The 22,296-nt window shown below is 47.9% G+C and overlaps 1 protein-coding gene across 2 annotated transcripts in view; it reads left to right on the top strand.

Annotated features, from left to right (window-relative positions):
• The window catches only part of Slc7a14 (solute carrier family 7 member 14), a 122,710-nt gene that overhangs the window by 86,053 nt on the left and 14,361 nt on the right, over nucleotides 1-22,296 (top strand). For both annotated transcript variants that reach the window (XM_028872599.2, XM_028872598.2), the window contains 5 exons: nucleotides 1,972-2,208; nucleotides 4,819-5,036; nucleotides 13,966-14,112; nucleotides 17,051-17,259; nucleotides 19,066-19,943. In XM_028872599.2, the coding sequence (XP_028728432.1) occupies nucleotides 1,972-2,208; nucleotides 4,819-5,036; nucleotides 13,966-14,112; nucleotides 17,051-17,259; nucleotides 19,066-19,943 (1,689 nt within the window). The remainder of the gene's footprint in view (nucleotides 1-1,971; nucleotides 2,209-4,818; nucleotides 5,037-13,965; nucleotides 14,113-17,050; nucleotides 17,260-19,065; nucleotides 19,944-22,296) is intronic.

Consider the following 22,296-nt stretch of genomic DNA (forward strand, 5'->3'; position numbering starts at 1 on the left):
AAGAAAGATCAGCTCCCAGTAGCTCAGGGGAATTCGTGCTGATTGCCTTCCCAAGTACGATGTTAAAATGGTTCTGGAAGCCAGACATGATGATGCATCCCTATAGTCCCAGCCTTTGAGAAGGTTATCATAAGATAGAGGATAGCCTGGTCCACACAGTGAGTCCAAGGCCAGCCAGGGCTACCATCCTGGTTAGCTTTTATTGTCAACTCTAGACAAGTGAGAGTCACCCGGGAAAAGGGAGTCTCAGTTGAGGGATTGCCCAGATCAGACTACCCTACAGGAATTTCTTGATTGATGTGAGGAGGCCAAGCTCATGGTGGGCAGTGCTACCACTGGGCAGGTGGGCCTGGGATGTAAAAGAAGACCAACCAAACATGAGCCAGAGAGAACAGCCAGTGAGCAGTGTTCTCTGTGGTTCCTGCCTCGGGGTTTCTGCCTGGAGTTCTTTCCTGACTTCATTAAAAACAGATTGTGAGCCAGGCTTGGTGGCACACATCTGTAATCCCAGCACTCAGGAGGCAGAAGCAGGGGGATCTCTGAGTTTGAGGCCAGCCTGGGCTACAGAGTGAGTTCCAGAACAGCCAGGGCTGCACAGAGAAATCCTGTCTCAAAAAACCAAAAGGAAAAAAAAAAAAAAAAGATTGTAACCTGGAAGTAAAGCCTTTCCTCCCCATGAGTGACCTGGAAGTGAAGCCTTTCCTCCCCATGAATGACCTGGAAGTGAAGCCTTTCCTCCCCATGAATGACCTGGAAGTGAAGCCTTTCCTCCCCATGAGTGACCTGGAAGTGAAGACTTTCCTCCCCATGAGTGACCTGGAAGTGAAGACTTTCCTCCCCATGAGTGACCTGGAAGTGAAGACTTTCCTCCCCATGAGTGACCTGGAAGTGAAGACTTTCCTCCCCATGAGGCTTCTGGTCAGAGTGTTTCATCACAACCACAGAAACCAAACTAGAATAACCACACAGTGACACCCTGTCTCAAAAGGTCCAAAGAAACAAACAACCAAACTATGTTCCTAAGAGGTGAGATTGAAGACGTCTGTAACAGGCTTGGAATTGTGTCACATCCAGTCCTGTGCCTGTGACAATGTTTTAGTAGTGATCGACTTTAGTCCCATAAGAACTTCATGGAGCTGAAAGGTTGCTGTTGACTAGGACAAGCCGCCACCCTGGCCCGTGATGTCTGCCCTGCAGCACGTCTGTGGTGTGCAGGTTCAGAGCCACTGCTCTGCCGGCCCCCACAACACGCACAGCTGTGCGGGTCGTAACACCTGGGAAGGGTAGTAAATGACCCATTGCCAGCTTTGGGTAGTGTGCGGCCTTCTTATCAATGTTTTCAGGTTTACTCCTACTTATAAAGGGAGAAGGGTACAGTGCAGAGTGCCGCATCACACCCGCAGGGCACACATGGCATGCCAGTGCACACATTGCACACAAGTGCACACATGGCACACAAGTGCACACACTGCACTCAAGTGCACACATGGCACACCAATGCACACATTGCACACAAGTGCACACACTGCACACAAGTACACACATGGCCCAGCAGTGCACACTTTGCACACCAGTGCACACATCGCCCAGCAGTGCACACAGCTAACGTTCACTGTGTCTCTTCAGTCTAGCGTCTCCTCCTGCATCTGGTTAGTCCCAGGATGCTGTGTTCATCACGGCCCTAGAAGTAGTCAGCTATACGGTATGTATTTGGTTGGATGTGTGTATCCACACTCTATATACAAGTTTACAACAGGTGGGTAGCAGGCTAGTCCAGCTAGGTTTGTGCAAGCACACCACAGTACTCACACAGCAAGGAAATCATCTCAAAGCACATTCCACAGAACATGAACCTGTGAGTGCTGGTGCTAACAGCCCGGAGATTCCTAATCTCTCCTCTTAAGATCGTCAGGCACCAAGACCACAGCTGACCTCCAGGAGCCCACTGCCTGTTTTGTTTGTCCTTTGCAGGTGTGTGCTATGCGGAGTTCGGAGTTCGAGTCCCCAAGACCACAGGATCTGCCTACACCTACAGCTATGTCACTGTGGGGGAGTTCGTGGCGTTTTTCATTGGCTGGAACCTGATTCTGGAGTACCTGATCGGCACAGCCGCTGGCGCCAGCGCCCTGAGCAGCATGTTCGACTCCCTGGCAAACCACACCATCAGCCGCTGGATGGTGGACACAGTGGGGACCCTCAACGGCCTCGGTGAGACCGCGTCAGCCCTCCCTGACACGCCAGCTCGTGAGCCAGACGGACAGACTCCCCTTTAAGAATGCAACTTGGAGGTTGGGAAGATGGCTCAGTGGGTAGAGCACTTGCTGGGCAACCTGAGGACCTGGGTTTGGTATCCCCAACACACACACACACGCACACGCACACGCACACGCACACGCACACTCCAATTTGGAAAAATGTGTCAAGAACTTCAAATGCTTCTTTTTGTTTTTACAGAGCCATTCTTCACTCTAGGGAATTATTCTAATTCCCATGAATACATCATACAAAAAGACACTCATCCCAGTCTTATTTTTAAAGGTTGCACACCCCTTATTTGAGATGCTTGGGGCCAGTAGTTTTTTGACCTTGGAGTTTTTCAAACTTTGGAATATTTACATACACACAATAAGATACTGGGATTGGCCATTGACACCCAGGTCTAACACAAAATTTATTGGTTTTTCATATACATCTTAGACACATAGACTGGAGATAATATTATTCAATATATTACTCAAAGTCTCATTGTATGTGTGACTCTTATCACTTGGGGTATTGTGGAAACCACTCAAAAAGTTTCAAATTTCATAGTATCTCAAATTTTGGATTTTTAGATTATGGATGCTCAATTATAATAATCTGAAAAATTCTTCAATAAGACAAATGGCCATGTGAATTGTGGATACATATTGTGTGCCTGACCACTAAAAAGATGGCCAAGGAGGTCACAGCATGCACTGTGTACTAATGTGTCATGTCACAGATCAGAGGACACAGGCTGCACTGTACATGCACCCTGACAACAGTGATATGAAAATAAAGCTAATGCAACCAAAGGAACTGGGAAATCACCGTGATTTCATTGTCAATTTCCCCCCATTTCTCATAACTAGTGTTTTCACTTCCAAATTTTAAAAAGAAGTTTTTCTTTTCGGTTTGTCGAGACAGGGTTTGTCTGTGTAACATCCCTGGCTGTCCTGGAACTCACTTTGTAGACCAGTCTTGTCTCCAACTCACAAAGCTCCACTTGCCTCTGCCTTCTGAGTGCTGGGATTAAAGGCGTGCACCACCATCACTCGGCTCCAAATAAAAAATTTAAGGAATAAAACGATTCCAGTCCAGGCAACATCCACAAGGCATCCTAATACTGAGCAAGAGCTGGGTGGGTCAGAGGTCACCTGACAAATACCCAGAGACAGACCACCTGTCCCTTGCCCCTGGCTCTCCAGCCTGATGCCTGGTGTACCCTTCCACATTTACACGATTCGTAGTAACAGTTGAAGAGGCTTTGGAGTCTTGCTTCAGAATTCCCCAAGACAGCTGGAGATGGAACGCAGTAGTTGGGGCTTACGCGGTGCATTTAAGACCTTGAGTTCAATCCCTAGAGTTCACATACACATGGGCAGGGGAAAGAGAAAGGGATGGGAGAGGAGAGACTCCAAAAATAATTCTGAGGCTATGTCAAATCATTTGACTTCAGTGTACTTACCTCAGAAAATATTTGGCAAAAATGCTGAACAGGGCTGAAGAGGTGGCTCAGTGGTTAAGAGAACTTGCTGTTTCTCCTGAGGACCCAGGCTTAGTTCTCAGCATCCATGTCAGGTGGCTCACAACCTCCTGTAACTCCAGCTCCAGGGCATCCAAGGCCTGTGGCTTCTGCGGGTCCCTGCACGTGTGTGTGCAGACTCATACACAGGCACACAGAGAGAGACACAATTACAAATAATAAAAATAAGTCCTCTTTTTAAATTGCTGATCACCCCAGTGCCACAATAGCAAGGCTAAAGATCGTGGCTGTGTTCTGATTTCATAACATTTTGATTCTGAAATGACCCAAAATCAGTCATCCACCTCACTCGCTTTGCAGATGAGGTCCAGAAAGATGAGGCCATGTGCGAGGCCACACTGGGGGCTGTTGGCAAAAGGACAGCTGGAAGCCAGGCTCCCTGGCTGCTGCCGCCGGGGTAGTGCCTCTTCCTCTCCGCAGAGGGCAGGCGTCCACTGCCCACGGGCAGCCAAGCTGCAGGACCTGTTCACAGGGCGTTCTCTCTCTGTAACCCCGCGCTGCAGAGGAGAGAAGAAAACTTTTCAAATATGCACGTTTTGAAACTTGCTAATGAAGAAAGATTGTGACACTGGGATATAAATCTTACAGATCACAGGCCAACAGTAAGGAAGATAAAGAAGTTTTCACAGAATGTGTTAGGCATATGTACATATGTGCCACAAATGTCCCAAGACGCTCCGGACTTTACATGTACCTGCCATGCTTCCACCGGTATCTTGCAACTGTCTCATTACATGATCCAAATTTTGATCTCTGGTGTCAGGTGACCTTATCTGTGTTCCAAACTTCCTCACTTGCAAATAAACACTTGCACCTGCTTATGGGCCATACAGTGACATGTGTGTGTGTACACACAGAGAGACAGACAGACAGACAGACAGGCAGACAGGCAGGCAGAGAGCCTTCGCTGCTCTTCCTCACAGACTAGCCACTACTCTGCGAGTCATAGCAATTCGGATGCAATGGGGTAGGGTGAGTCCATGGGCCCTTCCTTCTCTGTGGATGGTACTAACCATGTCTTCCTCCTGTAGGGAAAGGAGAAGAATCATACCCAGACCTCCTGGCTCTGGTGATCGCTGTCATTGTGACCATCATTGTGGCTCTGGGGGTGAAGAATTCTGTGGGCTTCAACAACGTCCTCAATGTCCTGAACCTGGCAGTGTGGGTGTTCATCATGATCGCAGGCTTCTTCTTCGTCAATGGCAAATACTGGGCTGAGGGCCAGTTCTTGCCCTACGGCTGGTCAGGGGTGAGTTCAGTCCCTCACCCCTGTGATGGGCCTTCCAGGATGGGAACAGTCTAAGACACATTTTCAAGAAAATGTGCTCTTTTAGTTGGGAATGTTCTGAAGAAGTCTTTAGATTTTAACTTGTTCACTGGTTTCATAGGCATGTGCTGAGATCCCAGTCTACACAGAGAGCAGTAACAGATCAGATGTGGTGTGCTCGCTCAACACACCTACCTCCATGTTAGTGCTGTATGCATTACCTCATCACATCATCACAATAACCTTGGGCAGAAAATATTCACAATTGGGACCAAAGGATGAAGGCATCTGTGCCCAGAGAGGGCCAGTGACTCCCTGTCAAGCACTGTGCCAATGGCAGAATCAGAACCTAAAGCCAGGGGTATTGGATCCAAAGACTGTAGGAACAGCTCGATTCTGCTAAGAGCAGCCGCCATGCACAGAAATAGACAAATTGGTAAAGAAAGACAGGAAGAGTGGATGAATGGGAAAGGGCTGAGTTTTGCCTCAGTGTTAAATTCAAGGGGAAAGCATTTGTAATCAGACTCCAACATCTAACCCTGGAAAGAGAGTCCTGCTGGGGTCTGAGAGCAGTAGAGTGACTGTTTGAAGTCCCATCTGAGAGGCACACAGTCCAGCTAGTATATAGTCTGGGGGACAGGAGGGCGAGCTCGGTGAAAAGGACGTCTTCAGATTCCACCCCCAGGACCTGGTGACAGTAAAAATGTAGGTCAGGGCAGCAAATTCTTTACACTAAGGTGGCTCTGAGTTCCATCGGACTTTTTCTGCAGTTTGCCCAGAAAATATTTATTTTACGGATTTACTGGTAAATAAATCCAGACTTTTTTTATGATGGAGCGTAAGTCAGAAATTTTCTAGATGGCAGCATCTCAGAAGTCCTCAGGTCCTGTCCTCTCATTTCACAAGTGAGTGACTCTACAGAGCCCCAGAGAGCAGGTCGGCCCAGAGCTGGGGTAGAGCGCAAGTGCAGGACTCTGCCCAATTTGCTTTTGTAGCTTTTGCTTAGACGGTTTTCCTCCAAGATGTCCAGGGATCAGAAATCACTCTTGGAGAACACTCAAAATAACTTCTGTTTATTCTAAGCCATGCCATGTTAGTCGGTGCAGAGAAATAAGCAAGTCGTTTAAGCCGAAATTGCGAGTCTTCTGCTGACCTGTAGGAATTCCACAGAACCATGAAGCACATCCCTCCTCTCTGAAATGAATAAATACTGAAACTGGTCGAAACCAGAAAGGGGGACAAAGAAGCACTGTTGGATCCCGAGTCTACATTTTCTTATGATACACGTTGTTCTTTTCCTATCACAGAAGAGAAACAACAAATTATAAGAATGGAAACAAGGAATGTGTCCCAGACCCCAAGTGCGTTCTTTCTGTAACTCATGAGAGCGTTCTCACGGTCTTCTCCACACCGTGAGGGATGACTGGGTTGAGGACTTACTGGAAGACACTGGGCACCAGTTCACTTCTGTGTTCTCAGCTCCTCTCGTTATCGAGGGAGGAGACAAACTTGTAGCAAATGCTTGCAGGAAAGGATAGGCTGCCTTTGTGTGGTACTGTGAGAGTACTGTCTGCCATGCCGTGTTCTGCTCCGTCGATGTCGGCCTGCTCTTACAGGTGACACTTGATCCCCATCATACACTTGGAGAGCACAGGCTCTGAGAGACCGGTAACACACTTGATCTCACTTCACCTAGTCAGGACAAGGGCTATAGGATCGCAAGGCCCTTTCCTTTGTTTTAGTACCCCGTGTATACTACGCTGATCCCTCTCCTCTACATATTCTTAAAAATAATGAAGACGTTGAGGGCTGAGGAGATCGCTCACCAGGAAATCGCTGGCTGCCTAGGCAACAAGCATGAAGACCAAAGTTCCAATGCCCATAACCACACACATGCCAGTCAAGCAGGCATGGTGGCCCGACAGTAATTCCAGCTATTGGAAGGCACAGACAGGGGGTCCCAGGTCAAGATGGCTGGCTAGACTGACAGACCCTACCTCAGTGAATATGATGAAGAGCAACAGAGGAAGACTCTTGACAACAATATTGGGACTACACACGCAGGCACACGTACTCACACCTTCACAGATGTAAACACACATGCACACAAAATTATAATAACAAGGTAACTAATCTTACATATTTTCCTTAAACGTTCATGAAGAATTAGAATGCTGGAATTTTTTCACGTGCATCGGTATTTGTCTGCATGTGTCTTTTTGCACCACAGTGTTCATGCAGTCTGACCTGCAGAGACCAGAAGAGAGAGCAAATCCCCTGGAACTGGATTTACAGATGGTTGATAGCCACCATGTGGGCGCCACGAATCAAACACCCATCCTAAGGAAGAGCAATTGCTTCTCTTACGGCCAGAGCCATCTCTCCAGCCCCTGAACTGGAATATTGGAGCTGAAAGAAACATTAAGAAATACCAAGTTCTTATCTTCGCTCAGACTGAGTGTGCATCACCCGCTGTGAGGACTAGGAGGAGTGAGGGCCTCTGAACAGCCTTTCCTAGTTGTGAAGAAAGTGATGTGCCTTTTAGCCCTTTCTTTCCTCTGGTGCTCTGTTCTGGGGTCCTCATTCTCTCTGAGGTGTCTTCTTCCCGAGTCAGGGATTCTACACCCTTCCCAATCAAGAGGCCACTGCTTCAAGGAGTCATCAGACCAGCTTTGGGGCCCCGGGTTTATGCACCCTGGATTCTCACTTGCTTTTATAGAAAGAAAATAAGGTCTAGATTTAGGTGTAAAGAAGAAAAGGAGCAATGACTTCTCTTTGTGACAAGCACTTTCAAATACACGTTTCATTTGCTCTTCACGGGAGCCCTAGGAAAAACAGCAATGCTGTCCACTTTCAAGCCGAAATAGCTGAAGTTTCACCCAAGACGGCAATGCTAGGAAGCAGTCTAGCTGAAATCGAATTCCAGTCTTGGGTGAAGCAAGTCCGTATTGACTCCACCCTCCCCTGGTTTAAACCCCTTGAGACCAGCCAGCTCTGTTTAAACCTCTGGCCACTGACCTCACCTAGTAATCTGAGTAGATTTGTCATTGGCCACTAGAGAAGCCTGGCTGGGCATTTGGACTTTTAATGTGTATCTCTTATCCCAGAAAGAAACAAATGTACATCCCTGTGCTGTGACAGGAAGTGTTATCTGAGCGCGACGGACAGCATGCGAGCTGGTGACTCAGCCTCCCATCCTCTGCCTGGCCTTGGATTGCTGCACGCGCTCCCCAGTGAACAACCTGGCCTTGCTCTTTCTCAACTTTGGTTTCAGATCACTTTTCTTGTCCAGCAGGGCCACTGTAAATTTAAATCACGTATGGTAAATGTCGGGCACCTTCTCATGACTCGATCACCTACCACAGCAGTAAATGTATCTCCACTCTTATCTAACAATTGTCAGCAAAAATGTTTTCTTACTCAGCAGCTGCATGAATGTCTGTGCTGCTTAGGGGAGCCCGAACCCCGCTGCCAACTAGGGGACTAGTGCAGGGTTCCAGTAACTTGGGGTGCGCTGTGCTTTAGGTAGAAGGGGAAATGAGGCAGGATTTCCTAAGGACACCATCCCGCTGGTGTAAGCACAACTTGCAAGTGCCATGAAAGGGTTAATGAACAACCAGTCCTCTGGCAATGGGGCCCTCACAAGCCTCTTCCAGCCACCTCCTTCCAAAGAAAATAGCTTAAGGAATGGTTTACTCACTTAAAGGTTCTGGGTCAAATGCTTCTTTGGTCTTGAAGAGCTTAAGAACAACAAACATTTTCCCCTATATCAAGTGACTCTGGCCCTCAGTTGAACCCCGGCTTCCATCTGCAATTCCTCAGTCCCTGGACGTTGCTGGATGTGGGCGCCCTTTATGTTATTTGTTCTTGATGCTATCTTATGGTTTTTCTTTAACCAAATAAGACATTTTACCAGCACAAATAGCTCCCAGGAAAATAGTCCATAGTAAGAATTTGCGAGGAATTCTGAAGGCCTCCGAAGGAAAGCTATTATTTTCCATACTCTCCTGGTCTGAATCCATTGGTTGGAACCTATTAACACATTCCACTGTCACTGTGGACAGGCTGCTAATAGAGCCAGGCCACGAGGGTGGTTCAGAATGCCATTAGCATTGTCATTTTGTCTTGTTGGCCTGGCAGTAAATTAGACAAAGGGGCCTAGTTATTTTCTAACATCTAAAGCTTCTCAAGACAACACAGGAAGCCTACCTCAACCTAATGCCTCACAAACATCATAAAAACCTGGGGGGCACAATTTTTTTTTTTTTTTTTTTTTGGTTTTTTTTTTTTTTTTAATTTTTTATTCATTTTGTACACAGTGTTCTGCCTGCATGCCTGCAGGCCAGAAGAGGGCACCAGATCTCATTACAGATGGTTGTGAGCCACCATGTGGTTGCTGGGAATTGAACTGAGGACCTCTGGAAGAGCAGCCAGTGCTCTTAACCTCTGAGCCATCTCTCCAGCCCTTTTTTTTTTTGTTGTTGTTTTGTTTTTCAAGACAGGGTTTCTCTGTGTAGCTTTGGTGCCTGTCCTGGATCTCGCTCTGTAGATCAGGCTGACCTTGAATTCACAGAGATCCGCCTGCCTCCACTTCCCAAGTGCTCACATTAAAGGTGTGTGCCACAGCCGCCCATCGAGGAGAGGCACAGCTTTTAGGGACCCTGCACGCTGAGTAGCAAGCCACTCGGGACAGTGCCTTTGACAAGTAAGCAAGCTAGAACCCTAATGTGATGCTTCTCTGCAGAGCTGTTGGCAGGGTAAGCCCATTCTGAGTCGTCTGGGCAAGCATCCGCACAGGCTCACTGCACGTAGATTTTTCATGTCTTTGCAGGTATCCCAACCATAAATGCCACTGGCCAGATGAGCTCTGTGGAGAGTGAGGCAGAAATCAGTTTTTATGATCACACCTCCTCACAGTTTTGTTTTTGAGTTTCTTTGTCCTCACATTTGTTTACAAGAGACAAAGGGTGAGAGGAGAGAGAGAGAGAGAGAGAGAGAGAGAGAGAGAGAGAGAGAGAGAGAGAGAGAGAGAATAATCTTATCAGATAGCTGAACATGATGGTTTATACCCATAATCCCAGCAGCCCAGAGACACAGATAAGTGGGTCATGACTTCAAGAGCAGCCAGGATCGCATAGGGAGACCTTGTCTCAAAAACAAAATAAAAACTAACTCAACTAAAAAGTTGATCTTTCTGCTGATTTTGTTTATTTCACCTGTCTTATTAGGCCGGAGCCTGTTTGGCCTTGTGTGTTAGACTCCCCAGTTCCTTCCTTCACCCGGTCTACCTCCACTCTTTCCTCTGTCCTGTGCTCCAGACTTCCTCCTTGTCCAGCCTGTAGGGCTTAGCCAATGGGAGACATTACCAGACCATCAGAAGACAAGAAGAGAGCAAGGTCATAGTGTTACCTCCTCACTCCTGCCTGGCCCTGGCTCCACACTGGCTGTGTGCTCTGGCTAGCCAGCCCTGCTCCCCATTTTTAGATCTCACTGGATCCCAGGAATACCATTCTGCCCTGGACTCCTAAACTTATAGATGGCAATGGTTGACTTAACTTCCCTAGTTGAAGCTGCCTGGACCCGCCTCATCCTTGCCTGTATTCCCTTCATTAGTTTCATTTCCCCCACATCATCTGTGTTGAATTCTGTTACCTGTTGAATGCAGAAGGACTCTCGAATGCCAAGTCTTTGATGGCTCTGGTCTTTCTTCAACTGTCATTGCTTCCTAATGCTACACATGCGGATTCAGACTAATCTTCACCGTCTCTACAAGTGTATTTCCCTCTTCCCAACTTGATCACAGTTCATTTTCTAGTGTCTAATCATCAATAATTGTCATCCAGGCCTTTATTCATTTGGAAAATAGAAGTATTTGTGTTTTGCAAATAATATAGATGCTTATTAATATTAGTCAGTTTATTACTATGGTCCAAGTTATATTTGTGGTCCTTCAGCATCCTCAGGACTTCAAGTACCACAAGGCCAAGCTCAGAGTACTTTCTTCTCCTCATCAATCACAGTGCTTGGCACATGGCGGTGCTTAGTGTAGCTGTGCCATGTTCTAAGTGGAGGAGAGCTCCATGCCCTTGGATTTGATTTGCCCTAGAAAAATTTACAGTAGTGGTAGTAATAGTATTAGACAGTGAAGGCCAATATTTTTTAGCACAAACCATATTATGTGATATAATTTATCTCATTTACTCTTTGAAACAACCCTGTGAGTGAGCTGTTATTGCTATCTTAGTCATGAAGAAATGATTTCCAACAGACTAGAAACTTAACTTAGGTCATCCAGCTAGTTTAGGACACAACCAACCAAGGTCTGTTGGTCTACAAAGTCCACACTCCTCGCAGACCAGTCACACCTGCGCACATGGCACTGGAGCTTCCCTTTGGAGCACACAATGCTTATTTCACTTTAGTCAAGACATGGTTAGTCTTTTCAATGCTTCCAAAAGGATGGAGGAAAGAGACCTGCCATCACTTCCACTGAGTCCACTACTTTTCAGGTCAGTCATCCTCGACTCCTGGTCACTCCTCACATAGCATGGCTCACACCCCTCTCACCTTCTAAGGGAGACTCGCCTCAGTCTACCTGCCTGTTGTGCCAGGTCACCAGAAATGTATAACAGGTGTGTGTGTGTGTGTGTGTGTGTGTGTGTGTGTGTGTGTGTGTATGCATGTTTTATGTTTATGTGTGTGCACATATGTGCATATATATATGTGCGCACGCGCGCGCGCATGCACACACACACACACACACATATATATGAGGAAAAAATTGTTAAAGAAAGAAAAATAAGGGCCGGGCGGTGGTGGCACACGCCTTTAATCCCAGCACTCGGGAGGCAGAGCCAGGCGGATCTCTGTGAGTTCGAGGCCAGCCTGGGCTACCAAGTGAGCTCCAGGAAAGGCGCAAAACTACGCAGAGAAACCCTGTCTCGAAAAAAAGAAAAGAAAAATAAGACCTACCTTAAGGCATGGCTTTACTATGATCAAGACAAGTTCACAAGCTGCCGTCCCACCATATATTCAGCCTTGGAAATCAGTAATATTCTCCAGACAAGAGAAAATGAGCATGCGTCCAGAGGGCGAACTTGCTTCCATGATGCAGTAAAATCTGTTCCCTTCCTTCATCTGGCAACTGACAGCGCTTTCCATAGCCTGATTGAGGGCTTTGCTGAGGGAAAATGGGTTTCTTCTCTCCCAGGGACAGCTTCTGTCCACTTGGTTTCTGGAGTAGAGCAGTTCTTAGCTTTTTGTGCTTTAGTTCCCTTTGACTATGGTAAAGCTTGTGATTCTATTATTAGAATTAAATTTCAGATAAAGAACCTAATTATACAGAAATTTTAAAGCAATTCTATTGCAATGTAGTAATACATAATTTTAAACTGTGTCATAATAACAGTATGCTTCTTCATTAATATCTATATCCAAGAACTACCATAATTTAGAACAGCATAAACAATTTTTCAAGATCTCAGCAAAAGTCTCATGATGTGAAAATGTCTAGTTCTATTGGTGACAAAAATCATAGTACAACCATCATCAAAGAAATCCTAAAATTTAGTTAAAAGCTAGTGACAATTGAAATGTGACTCTTCCAAACAAGTCACATATTTCCCAGAATACCACTAACCCCAGAATCAGACCTCCTAGGATAGGAGACTGGAGTCTGAGATGCCAGCTGGGACTCTCCGTAAGAAACTGTTTCATTTTACAGATGAGCAAAGGTTACTCTGGGCCGCCTAAGATGACATTGAAGTTTGTGATGCACTTTGCTGGTTGTAGTATCTAGTATTTTTGTTTGCACTTGTGAAAAAGTCCTTGGGGAAGGTTAAAAGTTAACACTTGGGACTAGAATGCATTTGGCACATCCTTTATAAACCTTTATAAAGGGGGATAGGTAGTCCTCTCTACACACACTCTATCCTGCTGGAGCCCTGACGGAGTTTGGAGTTTGTATCTTTATCTAGAACACACCATCATCTTCTACTAGAGCATCCCAAGCACTAGAAGAGTCACATCTTCGCTTTAGTTGATGCTGAGACTATCAAGGCTAGGAAAGCTCACTTAAAAGAAAGTCCTGTGGTCCCCACCTGAAGTGTTTCAATAACAGCTTGACTGAAGGCCTAACCACCCTGAGAATCACCTAAAATCCTGCAGACACGGACATCAGCCAAAGTTTCTGAGCAAATGGCATCCCCCCAGCTTTGCCCAGCCGCCTGCCTCATACCCAACAGGGTCATTCAAACGCAAAGGGAGCAGAAAGTCAAACGATCTCATCATCCTCCCATCTTCCCTTTAAAGGCACTAGAAATCTAAAGCTTGCCTGACTCCAGTCTAGACATTACCACAGGGCCCTCAGGGCAGAATACTTCATGCAGAAGTGTACGCACCTCATCCACAGAAGGCCAGCAGCTCACATCCAATGTATCCCATGGTGGTCAAAAGTCCCTTTCCACATTTCCAAAAATCTCTTACATCATGGTTGAGCACTGAGAGGTGAAAATTAAACAAAAAATACAAACTATACAGGAAACACCCTGAAGGAGGCAGCTAGTGGTAGAGAACTTCACTAGCATGCATGAGACCCTAGGTTCAATGCCTCCTGCACAAACAGCAGAGAGCCAACACACCGATTCTTTTTTTCAAAAAGAATTTGAATATGTTGACTAACCCAATTTTTAATTCAGCCATAAAATTCTCATCTGTGTTTAACACATGAGGAAATGCCCAGTCATACAGCAAAGCAGAGCAGATCAGAACTCGGCTGCTTACCACCAGCTCTTCCACAGGTCCCCTGTGCCACTCGGGAGCATCCGCAGAGCACCGGGCAGTTCTGGGCACCACATTTAAGCCGTGTTCTGCCCTCCATTTCTGAGCCTGACAGCTGCCATTATCGTTACAGGTACTGCAAGGAGCAGCCACATGTTTCTATGCTTTCATTGGCTTTGACATTATTGCCACCACTGGAGAGGAAGCCCAGAACCCCAACACATCCATCCCTTATGCTATCACTGCATCCCTGGTCATCTGCCTGACAGCGTATGTGACTGTAAGTACCAAATGCTGATAGGACCCTCCTCATGACCCTTTATGTTTTATTGTAGAAGGTGGTTCTAGGGCTAAGGAGAAGGTTCAGTATGGTAGTGCAAGTTCAAGGACATGAGCTCAATCCTGAGAACTCACACGAGAAGCAAAAGTCTGGCATGGTTTTGTGTGCTGGTAATCCCAGCACTGGGGAAACAGACAGACAGATCCCTGGGGCTCACTGGCCAGCCAGCTTCACCTGCTTAGCAAGTTCTAAGCCTAGGAGAGACCCTGTCAAAAACAAAATGGTAGACAGTACCTGAGGAATACTTAAGGTTGTCCTCTACACAATCTGTACACACATCTGCGCACCCTTACACACACTCACATTCACACTCACACATACATACACACACAACAGCAGCAGCAAGTGTGGCTGTAGGGCTGACACCTCCTCTCTCAGGACATAGACTTCTCACTCCCTGCTGGTGCTTGCATGGGGTTTCCTTGTGTCCCCTGTAGCTCCGCCTATCAATGACAGGAAGAAACTCGGGACCTCAAATTGGAAGGGAAGAAAGGCCCCAAGCCCTCACCTCAGCCTGTGCCCCTCAAGTCTCCATCCCTACCCTTCCCTACGCCTAGGGACAGTGTGCAAGGAGCGGGCTGTCGTCCAAGCTGCTCAGGTCATAGGCTGGCAGTAACGGGTGGCCTCTGTGCACAGCCTCAATGCTCTTCTGTCTTCTGGGCGCTTCCCGGCAGTGGAGAGGCAAGGCTCCCCCACAGAGGCGGCGAGAACACGCTGTCCTTGGGAGACACTCTTGCCCTGAAATCTGGAGAGAAATGCAGTTCTTTTCAGCTCGGTCTCCTAACACCAGCTCAAACTCACCCTCGGGGTTTCCCTCAGAGCGAAGCCTCTAGCCTGGTCTCCTCAGGACGCATGAATACACTCGCACATACACGTCTAATGTTTCCTTCTCAGTCCTCATGGCAGAATTTCTCTCAGAAATTGTTAGCCTCATCCAACACCTTCTTAGCTCCTAGCCATCTGCCCAGCCACCAGGACATGGACACTCCCTGGTCCTGAGAGTCTGTCTGCGTCATCACACTCAGGAAAAAGACAGCATCCAGGGGGCATGCCACCCCTAAAAATTCCAATATGCTAACCTGAAGAATCACATATGTCTAATGAGCTCAAAGTCATGGAAATTAAGAATAACTCAGGAGAGGGTACAGCCTATCAGACTGGCCAGCCCTCATTACTCCAAAAAATCATCTTGAGCCGTTACCTAAGGAATGCAGACCAAATGATGAGGCAAGAAAAACAAAATTGTCTATTGATGGAAATCCAGTTGCCTACCCAGACATCTTATGAATGAATGAGCCAATTATCACCTCCCTCCATGAACACACACTCAAGTGTCTTCGTATTATCCAGACCCTGATTATCCTACATTGTGGGAGGTGGCAGGGCAGGAGCAAGAGGTCTCCTCTGCTCTGTCTCCGTCCACATCATTCCACTCCTCCCTGGAGAGGTAGACCCTGGCAGCATGCACACACAGAGAAGCTTACCATCACGGTTCCTTCCTTAAATTGCACGTTCTAGATTGCAGAATATGCTTTGTATGTACCAGGCTAGCAGCTTAACCCATGCTGATCTGTGTGGCCAGGAGACACTGAGATTTTCTATGAGAACCAGTCACACTCCAGCCACTCTGCCGCATCCTCACAGGCAATGTGACAAGAGACAGCCCTGGGGGCCTGTCTTTCAGACTACCCAGGCCTTAGCTGTGCCTCCGGGACCCCTTGGTCTTGTACTAGTCAGTAAACAGTCACTGTAGCACCAAGGTGCTGGGCTGCCACGGCATATTCTGCTGTCTTCCCTGGTGACCCATGGCTTCCCTGGGGGACCCTGGCTCCTGAGGAGCAGGCAACAAAGTGGTCTAATGTGACCTCCATCCAGTTCAGGCGTTCAATTCCCTTCTTGGTGTCAGAGTTGTTTTCTACAAGCCAGGAGGAGTCGCGTGTGACTGCTGGCTGCCCTGTTTAGGGTCAATGTCAGAGAAATCAATTTTACAGCACATCTTTGACATAGAAAGGAAAACAGGATCCCTACAGGAGTCTCCAGACAAGCAGAGACACAGTGGCTTCACAGAGCGCGACTGGATCCATCCTGATGCCACAGTTCTCTGTCGGCCTGCATTTCGACCCTCGGCACTAAGCCAGAGAGAAGAAATGAAATATGAGTCCTTATGTGACCTCGTCAGCTCATTGTCTCAAACTCTTTCGGTGTTTTGACCTCTGAGGCTGGGAGTGAGAAGGAGGACAGACCAGAGCCAGTGGGTCCTGAAATAATAGAAGTAAAGCCTTGTCCTTGTCCTGGTGACACAGCCCAGGGAATAAAGGTGCTCGCTGCCAAGCAGATACGAGGTGGATCCCCACAAGCCACATGACAGAAGAGAACTGAGCTGCCCTACGATGTGCTTCAGCCTACACACACACACGCACACGCGCAATCACACACATGCACGCGCGCGCGCGCGTGTGCACACACACACGCGCGCGCGCGCGCGCACACACACACACATTCAAAAACACACAAATGCTTTATAAAAAAGAAGAGGAAGAAGTGAGAGCTTTGACCTTAGGGGCAGGGCACTTGAGGCCCTGGCCATGCGTCTTCCATCTGGGGATGTCTGAGGACAGATCTGTTTCTGTGAGGCTTGAAACATCTGTGGGGTTTTCCTCAGATAGGAAAAGGCCACGGAGACATTTTGGAGATTACTTGATCCCAACCACTAAAAGTGAAAGTAGGGAGAAAACACGGAGACCAAATGGTCTAAATAAAAGCCACGTGCCAGCTAATGATTCCAGACTGCCACAACGGCCTCTGCCTTCAGGTCGGGGTCACCCACCCCTGCTGTCCGTCCCCTCTGCCTCCAGTCCGTCTTCTTTTGTCTTGACAGGTGAGCATGATCTTAACTCTGATGGTGCCGTACTACGCCATCGACACGGAGTCCCCTCTCATGGAGATGTTTGTGGTCCATGGCTTCTATGCCGCCAAGTTTGTGGTGGCCGTCGGGTCGGTGGCGGGACTGACAGTCAGCCTGCTGGGCTCCCTGTTCCCCATGCCCAGGGTCATTTATGCCATGGCTGGTGATGGGCTGCTTTTCAGGTAAGGGTCTCCAGGAAATGGTTCCACTCTGCTGCTGCTATCCAAGAGGACTGTCTCCCACTGAGATCAGCTTGATGGTTGCCTTTTCTAAAGACTGACATCTTGTCAAAGTCTGGGTTTCAAGAGCTCAGCCTCTGAAATGGCCTCTCAGATAACTCTAGGTCCTTCCGTCCAGAACCAAGGGATGTGAGCCTTCACCCTCCGCTGGCATGCATTTCCCCTGGGGGGGGGCAGTCGGTCCAAATCACTGTGTGGAAGGTGAGGGTATTTTCAGAAGGAAGAACTCAGGGGCACCTTAGGCCTGCCTCATAGTGAGACCTGGCTCCTTTCTCCAAAGCCCCCCTGAAGCTGAAAACATCCAACAGTCAGAGAGGCGATAAATCCTCTAATGATAACATGGCAATTGTTACAGTAACTGTTGTTTGTCGACAATTATCAACATGGGTGCAGCTGGGTGGTCTGTGTACCATGTCCAGTGAGTACACCAGGAACTGAAGAGGTAGAAGAGCCTTGACCAAACCTTGCAGCTGATGAGTGGTGGGCCAGAACTTGAAACCAGGAACTATCTGGCCTGGAACTCAGACTTTCATTGTTTAATTGTGTGTGAGTGTTTGGCTTGTTTCTAGGCACCACATGCATATCTGATACTTCCAAAGCCAGTAGAGGGCATCAGATCCCCTAGAGCTGGAGTTAGAGATGATTGTGAGCCGCCATGTGGGCGCTGAGAACTGAACCCAGGTCCTCAGGAAAAGCAGCCTGTGCTCTTCACCACTGAGCCGTCCCTCCATCCCTGATCCTCAGACTTTTCACGGTAGCAATACTTGTGAAGTTCCCGCCTTTGGGGCAGCCATGGAGTGGTCTGTCTCCCACTGACCAAACTGGACATGCCCTTTTTCTTGATCTCCAGTGCCTGTCGTGGGGAGTCAGGCAGCTCTCAGAGGGGTCGGGAGAACAGGCTCAGGGCCTTTATTTCTGCCACTGGTTGTCACTTCCTGCCCGTTCCCTGAGTCTACACCAGGCTAGAGCAGCTGCGCTGGGATGCTGGGAAGAAACCAAAGAGGAAAGACGCTGTGGGCCCTGGCTCACTTAACCGTTCTGTGTGATTCAGAGGGGAGAAATGAAGAATGGAGGAGGCAGGGCCAGGAGAGGGGAGGGGAGGGGAGGAGCCTCTCTCAGGCCGGCGGGGGCCTGCTGCAGAGGGGCTGTGTTTTCACCACCCAGGATCCCTTCTCACCTCCAGGTGAACTTGGTCTGTGTCACCAGCCTCTCCACTGTGCCGCTTTACCAGCTCGATCCCTGTCCTTCTGCTGCAGGGCGGTGGTCTCAGGTGTGAAAGCTTGAGGTGTCTTTTAAAGTACAGTTGGCTGGACATCACCTCCAGAAACTCTGATTTGGTAGCGCTTGTGAGCATGTTCCTTCCCAGCAAGAACTGGTAATGCTGCAGATTGACAAGTTTTCCAGCTTCCGTGTGGATTTCTGACAGACCTCCTAGAGTCAATCAGTCCTTCCTGTCATATAATGAATAGGACCCCTTGGTTTCGAGGTTTTTTTAAGGCTTCATATCCAGGAATTAAGGTGAATTCTCTAATGATGTCCCACAAGCCAAACTGTAGGACTAGTGTAGCAGACAGGTTAATCGGAAGGGCAGGGCAGGAGGAGCTACCCACCCCAAGCTGTTGACATTGCAGTTCTAACATGCTACCCACCCCAAGCTGTTGACATTGCAGTTCTAACATGCTGGTATGTTAGAAGCAGTCACCACTGTGGGTACTGTGACTCTTAACTCTGCTTACACCTTCCCTCCAGGTTCCTGGCTCACGTGAGCTCCTACACAGAGACACCAGTGGTAGCCTGCATCGTGTCTGGATTCCTAGCAGCTCTCCTCTCACTGCTGGTCAGCCTGAGGGACCTGATAGAGATGATGTCCATTGGCACACTCCTCGCCTACACCTTGGTCTCTGTCTGCGTCTTGCTCCTTCGATACCAACCCGAGAGTGACATTGATGGTTTTGTCAAGTTCCTGTCTGAGGAACACACCAAGAAGAAGGAAGGCATCCTGGCTGACTGTGAGAAAGAAACGTGTTCTCCTGTGAGTGAAGGGGAAGAGTTCTCCAGCCCTGCCACAAACACCTGTGGGGCCAAGAACCTGCCGTCCTTGGGAGACAATGAGATGCTCATAGGGAAGTCCGATAAGTCTGCCTACAATGTCAACCACCCCAACTACGGCACTGTGGACATGACCACAGGCATAGAAGCCGATGAATCAGAAAACATCTATCTCATCAAGTTGAAGAAGCTGATTGGACCCCGCTACTACACGATGAGAATCCGGCTGGGCCTTCCAGGCAAAATGGACCGGCCCACGGCAGCAACAGGGCACACGGTGACCATCTGCGTGCTCCTGCTCTTCATCCTCATGTTCATCTTCTGCTCCTTCATCATCTTTGGCTCCGACTACATCTCGGGCCAGAGCTGGTGGGCCATCCTTCTGGTTGTTCTGATGGTGCTGCTGATCAGTGTGCTGGTGTTTGTAATCTTGCAGCAGCCAGAGAACCCCAAGAAGCTGCCGTACATGGCCCCCTGCCTCCCCTTTGTGCCTGCCTTTGCCATGCTGGTGAATATCTATCTCATGCTCAAGCTCTCCACCATCACGTGGATCCGGTTTGCCGTCTGGTGCTTTGTGGGTAAGCAATGTCCTCTGGAGCCTTGGGCGTCCCCTTTTTAAGGTCTTGAACAGGCTTATCCCAACATTATGCCCTAACTGGACAAGACACCTCCATTCTTAGAGAAAGAGGGTTGGTTCTATAGACCCATGCTTTCTTCATTGGTCAATAAAGCCAGTGACCGCTGTTCTGCCTGATATGCCCTTGGTCATGGTCCTGGAAGAATGATGCTCATCAATCCATTACTTCACTAAGTGCCTAATTACTGAAAGTTCTTCTTGGGTGAGAATAATTAGTGGCAGAAAAGGTTTGATTAAAATGAATGCCCATTAAAAAGTACCAGAGGGGGCGTGATGGCGTGGGGGGAGGGGGGCTGGAGTCCTCTTAGGCACAAGAAAGTATGGTCAATTATAAAAGAATTCGTTGATCTTAATTTGACCAAATTAAACTAAAAGGTCAATACAGTCTGATTTTTTACATAAACAAAGCCTGAGCCAAGTGTGGATTGGGGCATTATTTTTCTGATACAGTTTTATCATGGTACCATTTTACACCGCTCGGTTCATTCTGGCTTTTGTAACTATTCAAGATTTTCCCCCAAGGTCCTTGTGTTACCCTTAGAAATGCCAATGGAAGGTGTCCATCTTGCCTTCATCCTTGCTGACCTCCATCTGTCATTGATGAGTGACCTAACTCTGTTAGAGCTTCCATCTCATGTCTCCTGGTGTAAAGCCATGCTGTCCTCAGAACTCACTTTCACTGACTTTAAGACGCCCCATACTTTCTCAAGAATTCTGATTTGACTTTGTGGTCAATTAGTACTGAATGCACTTTGGCTCTGTGTTGGTCATATCTAACCATTGCCGGTGTTTCTGAGGCAGCTGGGGATGGATCGGTATAACTTGAGAGGGGCATCTAAGCAAATCTAAAGTTCATTTGTGGCTGTTCTTAAGTCCTTGGTAGCCCAGGGGGTCTCCAGTAACGAATACTTAGCGAAGGAAGTTTGGCAGAGCAGGAACATCACACACACACACACACACACACACACACACACACACACACACGGCATTTCCTGCCTGAAGCAAGGACAGCCGTGGCTCAGTTCACCAGGTTAAGGAGACAGACACTCACGTTGATTAGCAGCCTGTCCACTACTTGAGGTCAGGGGATGTCGGTGTCCAATGTGTGCCTAGAACAGAGTGCCTTGGGACATGCTCAGGAAGTGTTTCTTAAATGATTGTGAAGTACTTTTTCAGAGGAGACAAAAGTGAGATTGGCCGGAAAGCGCTTGGAGGAAACAGGATGTGTGGGGCGGGGCCTGAAGGGAAGACTTAGTGAGATGGAGGCGGGAAAACCAGCAGCCAAGAGAAAGGGCAAGTTTCTCCCGGAGGTTCCCGTTCTCCAGGCACAGTGCATCTTCCCAAAACTTTCTGTCCAAGCTCTCCTCTCTAGTTTAATCCTGTTCAGCTTTCGGGGGATTTCTCGAGAGGACTCCACTGGCTCATCAAGACTTTCTCCATTTATACGCTTTAGTAACAAGCTCTCGTTTACACACTTTGCTACTGTAGCTAGCCAATGGGAAGACTGCTCTGGACAGAAGGGACTGAAGTGGGTAAAAAGATTCTAGTTACGTGGCTGTCAGTGAATGAAGGCATAGATACCAACACATGTGGACAGGGTCATCGGACAGCTGGGAGGTCTTCTGCAGGCAGGCCGGGGTCACCCAGGGCCAGGTGCCCGTCCCAGGAGTCACACTGCAGTGCAGGGACTATTTACAGGAGCTTTCTAGAATACTTTATAGTCCTACTCTTACACACACACAAATAACAAAAAATAAAAACTTCCCTATGTGGGAATCCTGTGATTTCACAAATGCTTTTGCTTAGGAAGACACTGTAGATGGTTTTTTTCTTAATTTAAAAAGTGAAGCATAGTAAAGAAAAGAACAATTGAATCTTATATACAAACCCTGTGGCTCATAGAAGTAAGTAACAATATAGCACAATTTACAAGTTATTGTGAGGGATTTGCCTCACTTTTCAATCCTCGTGGCAGTCTCCCTTGCACAGATGGAGAATGACGGCTCTTGCTTACAGACACACAGCCAAAATCTAGCAGAGCTGATTCTAGAAGTGGGAGCGCAGAGTCCCTCATCAGAGCAAACACATGACTTATCGATAGAGTGCTTGCCTAGGAAGTGAAAGAATCTTGGGTGGACGCCTTCACAAACAACCCCTGAGCTTCCTAAATGAGAGACCTCCATCACAGTCACCATGCTAAACTATGGTCCGCCACCACCTCTGTCCCTCTTGGTTTTATGGAGGAGTAAACTAAAGCTCCAAAAGGATGGATAATACCAAAGTCAGCGGAAGAA

Source organism: Peromyscus leucopus, chromosome 6 (assembly GCF_004664715.2).
Source record: "Peromyscus leucopus breed LL Stock chromosome 6, UCI_PerLeu_2.1, whole genome shotgun sequence".
Classification (NCBI taxonomy): Eukaryota; Metazoa; Chordata; class Mammalia; order Rodentia; family Cricetidae; genus Peromyscus; species Peromyscus leucopus.